At 43.1% G+C, this 9,838-nt stretch overlaps 1 protein-coding gene across 1 annotated transcript in view; it reads left to right on the forward strand.

Moving 5' to 3' along the window:
- LOC104276840 (T-box transcription factor TBX15-like) overlaps positions 1 to 9,838 on the forward strand; it is a 36,735-nt gene that overhangs the window by 13,561 nt on the left and 13,336 nt on the right. The window contains 2 exon segments of the mRNA XM_009873292.1: positions 1,287 to 1,351; positions 8,382 to 8,479. Of these exon segments, the coding sequence (XP_009871594.1) occupies positions 1,287 to 1,351; positions 8,382 to 8,479 (163 nt within the window).

Here is a 9,838-nt window from a genome sequence, read left to right on the forward strand (position 1 = left end):
ATTGGGGGGTGGATTTTTATAATACAAGTAAAGGAGGTTCTGATGGGTTGGAGAAATATTTTCATTAAAAATAGATTTAAATCCCCTGAGTCTGCCTGCATGCTCTCCAGTGGCTGTAAAACTTTGCCTTACTGGGAGAAGAGTCTCTGGAAACAATTGTAAAACGTTAGCAAATCCACCGCAGGGATTCCCTCCGCTGTAATTCCATCCTCCCCAGAACATATCTGTCTCTGTACACACAAGTCCCAGGACAGCTGCAAAGTCAGGCTAGCGGAAATTAAGTTCACAAATTAAGCTTCTGCAAAAATAGGAGCTGCATTCCAGGTCTGAGGTTAATATCCAGAGTAAGAGCTTGGTTCTGACAGAAGCAAAACACCTGCAAATGCGCTTCAGATCAGTCTGTACTGAACTAGTCCCTTTTGAGCAATTTCAGCAAAACCCCCTCAAATTTGATAGCATCTGAAGATCTCACTCTGTTTTCACCCCAGAGACAGAATCTCTGGGACAAGGTAAGGCTGGCAGATGGAAGCTTTCACACTGCACCAGGCTGGAGAGTAGCCAACAAGGAGTGTGATACCACAGGCTGCAAGTTCAAGATCCCAATATTATTCTTCATATTTACCAACATGGAATTCATGTCTAAAAATAAAACAGGAAGGAAGATTCCCCAAAAGCACTCAGTCTGGTTGTTGTCTTCTTTGTTTAGAGGAGGAAAAAAAAGAAAAAAAAGTGTTTTCCAGATGAGAAAACCTCTAAGGGCCACACAGATGCTGACCAGAACAGCAGCACCTTGTGCATATGACTGGGTGACCAGCTGCTGTCTTTGGAGGCTGTAGCAATGTGCTTTGTTTGGCCTTTTCTCCTTAGCATTGTTTGAAGGTTCATGAGTGCATCCAGCTGCTGGATATCTACGATGTTGGGGCTGGGATGACCCAGATACCAGCCAAACCTGAGCAGTATGCCTGCTTCCTGAACCACATGGCTGCTGATGAATTATAGCTCCTGGGGTTTTGCACCTGCATCCAAGGTTTGCCTTTCCTTTGGGAACAGCTTCTTAGACCCAGGGCTGTGCCAGGTTTTCTCATGCTGCCAAGTTTCTGTCTCTGGCACTGTTCATTTGCTGAACAGATAATGCTCATGGATAATGGAAAGGCAACTGGGGAAATAAGTATGAAAGATCATCATACAGGTGGTTTGGACAAGAGTTGTTTCCATCAGTGATTTTCCTTTTTTGAAAGAGAAAAAAATTTGAGAGATCAGCTAACTCTCTTCTTCTTCCTTTGTAGATCACCAGATTAAAAATTGACAGAAACCCCTTTGCTAAAGGCTTCAGAGATTCTGGGAGAAACAGGTATGAGGAGTTTGTTTGTGTTTCCTCATTGACCTCCTCTCTCCTTCCCCTGCTGAGTGCACAGGGCATGTTTGTAAGGCTGAGGAAGGTGTTTTGTGATTCTAATTGTTTTTTTTACAGAAGAAGTTTGCTGTAGCCTAGTTCTTAGAGGAATTAGAATAACTGATTTACTTGGCCTAAACAGATCCAATACATACTGATGTCTTCCTTAGAATATACTTTCCAAATTAGCTGCTAGACTGATCCTATTTCTTTTCAGAAGTCTCCTCTAGTGCTGCTCCTACCTCTGCCTGGATTCTGCAATCTAAAACTCTGACAGAGGGTTTTAGATATTCTCAGAAAACATATCTGTAAAGGCATCCTATAACTTTTCTGCTTGACATTTTTCCTGTGTTTGTTTTTTTGCTGTTGTATGTTTAATTACCTGTTCACGGCTACCTTAGTACCCCTTCTGTTACCACTACTTTTAAGGCTATTTTCTTCTGTATGTATGTTTTGCTGGTTTTTTTCCCCTCTGCTGGATAATTAATTTATTTGTGCTCATTTTTATTATTTTCATGTTCCCCTGAGCTTTTCCATTTGTTATTGAGAAACACAATTAAATCTTTCTTTGATACCTCTGAAAAGTGATTAATAAACTTTTTGTGTATTACTGATATAGTACCATGATCTCCAAAGAATTACGTAAAATAAATGAATTTGTAAATATATTGTAGAGTTTCTTAAAAAAAAAATTATTACTAAAATGAGGAACAGAGACAAGTGGAGGATTACAGATGGTAAAACAGATGACTAGGTCACAGGACAATGCTCTGAAAAATAATTAAAATTGTAGTAGGAAGATCTAGACACTTTACTTGTTCTTTATTATATATAGAACTGATTGAATGATATTATTTAGTTTTAATTTTCACAGGAAATTTTGAACCTTGGGAGTAAAAATGCTTGCTTTATATTAGAAGAAGAATTGAATTTCTGATAGGTTTGCAGGATAGAATTGCAAAAATGTTCTAGTTTCAAACAATTTCAGTTTTTTTCCAGTGATACCAAATTGCTTTATTTTGACTGTGTTACTTATTTTTGTCAGGATTTTTATGGAAAGATTAAGTAGGACAGCTTAAACATTTTAAAAAATATGTCATATTTTAACAACTGGAACTTTATTAAAACACAATTTGTATTAGTAGAAGACAATGCAGAATTATCAAAAAGGAATAAGAAAATCCAAACAAAAACTTCAGCTTTTTCTGCCATTCATGAATCCAGCAGAGTGTGTGTGCAGATCTAAATATTTCGCATCTAATTTCAGATCTAAATGACCTGGGTATCCTTTAAATCAGCGTGACAAAGGCTTTAAACATTAAATTAACTATAGAATTAGACATATATGACCTGATTACGACAACCCTAGGGTTGTAAGCAGGGCTCTGAGTGTGCAGGCCACAGCGAAAGTCGTGTGTAGCCCTCATTTGCTGTCCCCATGGGCACTGTAACTCAGTTTTTACTTGCATGCTCCTCTTGTGTGTGTTCACCAGCACCGCTACCTCACTCAGGGTTTGGTATGGGAAGCGTTCAGTGAATGGGCAACTGCCCCATGTTTCCGATCGCTCGTGTAAATGCTCCACTTTCCACAATCACAAAGAAAACATCTTACTGACCTTGTGGCTTCCTAGCTCAGCTCCTCTGTTCTCATCTTATTGTAGCTCTGTGAAAAGATGTTACCACCTATATTTAATTCCTGCCATGAGCATTATTTCCAGTACTCCAGGCATATGTGACTTTTACTCTGCTCTCCTCTCCTGCGTGGGGGAAGTAATATGTGCCTCAGATACGAGGTCTTCCCTGTGTGCAGAGATACAGCTGCACTGGAGGCCAGGCTTCAAACAGGGATTGATTCAGTTCCAGGTACGTGGTGGGCTAGTTTAACATGGAAGGCGTTAATAAGGTCCTAGCCCAGTGAATTTGGACAGTTTCCTGAAAAGGTTGGGAATTACTGATCTTTGTAGCTCATTGATTTAAGAAAGGGCAGGAAATTGCTACACGGCTGCAGCTGTGGGGAGGGCTCAGTAAGGCTCTCTGCTGATGTAAAGAGGAATTAAAATCTTTAAGGTATTACACATCAAAGAGAGCAGCCTGAGGCTTTAGGAAGAAAAAACAGGCAAAGGTATTTGCAAGCATATATAGCAGTCAGGCGCCTGCCTCACAAGTAGTGGTCTGGCTAAGGTTGCATCACTGTCATCAGCTAGCAGAGGACACTAATGCTCAGCTGCTCCCTTTGAAGAGGACACTTACATAGCTATACCCATAGGAGGGAGAAAAGTGTTAAGGGCCAAGCCATGTGTAAAAAGGAGTCTCCAAATGGGACTTAACTGTGCTGGTTGACTCCTCTTCACCTTGTGACTTTCTAATCTCACCAGGATAACAGGTCAACTGGAGTGACAATTAGGGGACACCTTATCATGATGTAACTGCGTGTTATCTGTGTGTGGGGGGTAATCTTTTCATGGATCCTTTCTTGGGTCTCCTTCAGTTGTTTGCATGGTTGTCTGCCTTCACAGCTGACTGCCCCAGTCCTTGCGCTGGGAGAAGGAGCAGTGGGATATTTTGGAAGGAATGATGAAAATATCTCAGCAGCTGGATGTTGTTTAGCAGTCTTGGAGCTCTCAAACCATGTTAACTCACGGTGTTCAACAATCTAGCCATTAGCCTTGGTGGATTAGGGACTTAACCTGTGTTAGGAGGCCGAGTCTTAGTTCCTGCTTGTTAGAGATTCCCTCTACATGATTTTTGATCTATCTTTGTTTTACCTGTGGTCTGCCCTAGGTGATCCTGCTCTGGCAGGCAGGTTGGACTAGACGATCTCTAGAGGTTCCTTCCAACCCCTAACATTCTATGGTTCTATGATCTGCAAAACCACATGAAGCATCTATAAAAATTCAAACAAGAGAATCAGTCCTGATGGTGAAAGGATACCTACGTAATGTACATAGGAGTCATGTATGACTTGGTTGCTTTCCTGAACTTCAAAAGATTGAGAACCAGAGTTTTTGACATATGGAGCTCAGCTAGCCAAATGTTTGGGTAGCAAGGGTGCAGGTTTAATGCCACAGAACCTATTTTTGGAGACTGAGTAAAGTTCATTTGACAGTGGGATGCTTGTGGGAACTCCTTATCCAGGAGGAAGCCAGAAGGGACAACAGTCAGGAAACCCAGCAGGGTGATGGAAGGAAAAAAACCTAAGCTGAAGGCAAGCAACAGCACTTTCCTTTCAGATGTGGGCAGCTGAGGTGAATAAAAGTTGTTTGTGTTGGAAATGCTCTTTGAGCTTTTGCCTAGGGTAAAAGAGCCAGGAGGGTGCTTGAAGCCAACAGTTTGGCTTCCCCCGTGAACAATGAAACGATGACCTGAATCCTGCATGCAGCAGGACAGCCATATGGGATGGATTATGGAGGTGCACAGATAGCTCATACATATTTTTTCATTTTTCAGACAATGGAACTGTTTCATTTATTGCCTATTATTAAAACTTTATAGCTCTAAAAATAAAAGAATGAATGAAAAAGAGAGAGCGAATCCTGGATACCTTTTAAAGGGCTGACCTTACTAAAATAAAGCTGGCAGTGAGTTGTCTTCTGATACTTTTTAACTTCCTTCATAAAGATGGTGTGAGAGGGGAGGGTTTATGGTCTGATAGACGGTTTGAAATTAATTTTTCAGTGCAGTTCTTTGGAAGAGAAAGTGGATACCACATGGATAATGTTCAGCACACTTGGTACCAGCATCTCTCACCAAAGCCCAAAAGAAGTTGCTGAGATTTCAGAAATGCTGAAAACAAATTCTCGTTTTTTGATCAGCATTTATTGCAGTCCCAAAATGTCTGTTCAATGGCCAGGTGGGTTTTGTTTTCCCTGTTAGGGGCTGGAACACACACAGAATAGCACTCCAGTATTTCTGCTGACTAGGAGAGCACTATCCTTCTGCTCTGTGGTGGAGGTCTATGATGTGGCTCTAGATATCTTGGTACCACACCAATGGCATAAACTGTAGTGGGAAAGAGGGTTGTTGGAGTTGACAGTGATGGAGTTTCTTGATTCCCACCTCCTTGCCTTGACATTTTATTTAAAAAATAGGAATACATCACAGACAGAGAAAAAAATACAGATAGAAAGGGTGGTGATAGAATTGCAGAATCAGTCACGTAAAGGTGGTGTGCCATCTTATCAAAGCTGCTTTTTCATGGATGCATAGAGCCTTTCTCTGCAAGGTTCCATGCACGGGATTGTAGGTGCCTAGCAGGCTAGCACATGATGCTGCTGTCTCATTTATCTTGTCTGATGCATGGAAAGATGTGGAAGTTCAGTAAGGATGTTTTCTGCTTAGACACTATTTCAAAAACACCTACAACATCTGTTCAGCACAGAGAAAACAAACAAACCAACCAACGAAGGGATAAAAGGACGATTTGGTATATAAGGACCTAAATTTGTACACAGTAGAATTGTATTTAACCGGTCATCCAGGGTTTTTTATAATGTATGCTCAACATGTGCATACCTCTGGAGGAGTAAAGGACTCTCATTCGGGGCAGGAAGAGTAAAGAGGTGGCTTTATGTCAGCTGTGGAATTTGGCATCCATTCTTCAGATACCTGTGGCTGCGGTGCTGCCCTCAGCATTACAGGGCAATCTGTGAGTATGGAGAAGTCACACTTGCTGCTGGTAGTTGCAGTGTGGAAAGGAGAAAGTGACAGGAGCTGTGTCCGCAGCAAAGGTTTATTCTACACCTGCACTCCTGCAGTCAAAAGAGGTGGGTCCTTGGTGGTACCCCTTCTTTCCCTGACATACAGGGCAGGAATTAGTGCATATTTGCAAGCTCCTCTGGTACACTCAGTGCTGCCATTTACCCTTTATCAGCTCACAGGCACAGTGGAGTCCAACCCTTGAAAACAGTATATTATTCCTGATTTACACTTTTATTTCTTCTTTTTATTTATTTCTTCTTTTTATTCTCCTATTTTTTCTTTCATTTATTTCTTCTTTTTTTTCTGACTATTCTCTTTTTTCCTTTTCATTTAGAAGTACAAATTATACGGTGCTTTCAAGAACTATACTGATAAAAGGGAAAGTGGTAGACGGAGAGCTAGAACCTTTGGACTGAGTCAAGCTGAGCACGATGCAGGCCCCAGGTAGAGGCAGGGGTAATAGCTTTATCCTGCCTTTACTGTTTCCCTGACCCACCTCCTGTTAGGGGTTGGGTTTTACTGGAAGGGAGTCATGAGAGCAGAGCTAGAAGTCAGATGCTGGTGCAGAGTGGGCTTATGTGCATGGGGATCTACTAACTGAGCCAGACTGTGTGAACACTCGTTTTAGTGAGCTGGCCTCCCTACTACCCCTCACGATCCTTGCAGCAGACGCAGAGCAGCTGGATTATCACAGCTGGAACTTTCAGTCTGGATGCATTACTTGGTTTTAATCACCAAGGCAGGTTCTTTAAACAGCAGGTCTTGTTGTATTGCGACTTGCTCAGAGCATTTTATGCCCACTTAGATGTACGGTACCATAAAGCCTTCCCTTGGTGTTTGGGCTGGGGCTCATTTCATGAGGCTGCAAAAAAAGGTAACATTCTCTTCCTGGCTGCATGTGTGAAGAAGCAGATGGAGTCTAAACATATGTGGCTTTCTCACACAGGGAATGGAGGAAATCCTAAGGGCGATACTGGTAGTCGAAGAGCTACTTTTGCACACAGAACCCAACTTAGCAGATGGGTTCACGTTCTGCGCTGCCTTGTTGTCTCTGAGCTCCATGAGCTGGCAGAGGCCACTGTATTAACCAAATAGTTTTGTTGTAATGTGCTCAGCGCTAGTGTGAGACTGCTATGCAGAGATGTCTTCTGTTTCTACTTCTAGCAGCTTAGCAGCTAATAAACACCATGCAACAACCTCTCCTCTAAACCTCCTCTTAAAATACAGAGTTTGATTTGCCAACTCCAATGTATTTAAAGCATCTGAGCTTCCGGGGAGACTTTGGAAAGTTAACTGAGTGAGTGGAGGCACGTGCAGAAAGACATTTTCAGAAGCAAAAGGCAGCTCCAGTATCAAATCAACATCTGATGAGAGGCTCTGGGGATGTTAGAGCCTTTTGCACTGAAAGGGGATATGTTCTCACATTTGACAAAGCATCTCTAGTCATGTTTGGTTGGTGTGAGGGCTATAACTTGCTGCTGGAAAAGAAGCAGGGGAAGGCGAAGAATGGGAAACAGAGCAATTTGCAGATTCCACAGAGGAGAGCCTTTCCTGGGAAGAAACTCCAGGGAGTTGTCTTGTAAGGAACACAGGGGTCTTTTCTGAGAGTGTGCCTATGATATAGAGACTTTCAGCAGAGCTAGCGTTCTGTGGGGAAAATAAAAACAAGTCTGGGACCCCAGTCCTTCAAGAGGAAAACTTCTCACCTGATTTTTGAGTTTTTCTCTTTGGTACTGTTTATGCAGTGAGTTAAACACACTGATCTTTTGTAAAAAGCCTCTAACTGAAGCCCAAACTCAAGGAGATTTCCTTTTTGATAGCTTCCCTTAGCACTTCAGAACAGTGTCCAGAACTATGAAGTGGAAGGGAAAGGCAATTCACAAAATATCTCTGATTTTATCAGCTGAATCCCAGACCTCCGTTGTTTGCGTAACAGCTTGCATCCACAAAGCATGGAAGCCCACTCTGTGATAAAGCGTGCCTTGAGGAAGTTATGGTCATGCTTCCCCTGCAAAGCAAACAGAAAGTTTGGGATACTTGTTAAAAAAGAAAAAGGCACTGAGAGACTGTTAAAAGCTTTTGAAATCCTGGGTTGGGGAAATTTCTTTTTTTACTCTGGTGGCCAGCACCTGTGCAGGAAGGCTTGCTTGAGGAATTCACAGATGCCAAGGCGACCTTTTGGTGGCCACTAGCAGCACGTCAAGTGAGGTCGGAGCCCTCTTTCCCCAGCGCTGATACTCTTGCCAGCTGACTGACATTCTTCTCTCCTTGTTTTATTTTCATCGCACAGGACGGGGCTGGAAGCCATTATGGAGACCTACGCCTTCTGGAGGCCTCCTGTGCGCACACTCACCTTTGAAGACTTCACCACCATGCAGAAGCAGCAAGGTGAGCATACAAAGGGCATACAAAGAACTGTAGAAACAGCAGGAGAAGGAGGTGTAAGAGCAGCAACGTGCTCTGCTGTGTGTCCAGCAGCCGGAGTGGGGATGTCACATGCCTTGTTGAGCACTTGACTGCTGTGGAAAGACACAGAGCAGAGAGGAAGGACAGAAACGGTGGACAGACTGAGCCTTATGAGGTGTAATGGAGCTGCTTCATCTCCCTGGTGTCCCCAGTGCTAGAGCTGGAAGGAGAGCAAGGTTAGGTAAACCATCCCAAATATGTGGCATGAGTTAAGCGTGAAGAGAGCACAGAGAGACTGAGGAAACACTCCAGCATGTCGGACACATTGTTCTTCATTTGCAGTTAACATTTGCCATTTGTGTGGAAACACAAAGGTGAGGAGTGTATGTCCTGGATGCTTTAGGAGACCAGAAATGTGCCTCTGTCCAGGATCACACTGTCTAACTTTCAAAAACTGGTGGCCTTGCTGGAGAGACTTTCTCTTAGCATGAGTCTGTGAGGAATTATTAGGTGGGCCAAGTGTTTTCCGCATGTTCATACTGTGTCTTTTCTTAGCTTCTGCCCTTTAGATCTCTCATTTGCTGAGTAGAGCTGTGTTACTATTTTTTTTTTTCGCAGGGATAGGGCTTCCCCATTCACTTCATTGCAGGTATTTCTAGTTAAAAATACTGTGATCAATGAGAATAGAGGTATCAGGGCAACTTGGTGCTTTTTTTTATTCCAATATACATGCAAGAAAAGAATCCAAAATTGTGTTCAAATGTGTCAACTCTGAGGTTAAACAACCAAACCCAAATGCATGCCCTGTGTAGCAGATTCCCCAGCCTCTCACATTTAATCTTGACTTTACCCCCATATTTCCCTCCAGACCTCGAATCCATCCACAGATGGCATAGTCTGCCCCAGAGGGAGAGGAGCAGCAGTGGCTGCTGGGATCGCCCACCACCGGGACAGATTCAGAGGGGATCCAGCTCAGGAATCTCTTCCAGCCATCCATCCCCCACCCCAGTTCCCCATGCAACACCCCAGAGCCCAGGTCACGTGCTAAACAATTTTTCTGATGGCACAGCACCAAAGGAGGACAGAACACACTCTTGTCAGTTCATTTAGACTCTCCACCCGTGGTCTTTACATGACCATCCAACCCTTCTTAAATAGCACAGCGTGAGGCAGGAGACGTTTTGCACAAGCTTAGGGGCTTGTGTTGAGGAGTACTTGTGGTGGGGTGTGTGGTCAGAGATGGGTTAAAGCAGGGATTCAGAAACGTTTTCATCACCCACCTAAATAGAAACAAACAACCTCTCCTCCTGATCATGGCTGCTGAAGCAGCCCCCCTCCCCC

This window comes from Apaloderma vittatum, unplaced genomic scaffold (assembly GCF_000703405.1).
Source record: "Apaloderma vittatum isolate BGI_N311 unplaced genomic scaffold, ASM70340v1 scaffold7, whole genome shotgun sequence".
NCBI classification, from domain to species: Eukaryota; Metazoa; Chordata; class Aves; order Trogoniformes; family Trogonidae; genus Apaloderma; species Apaloderma vittatum.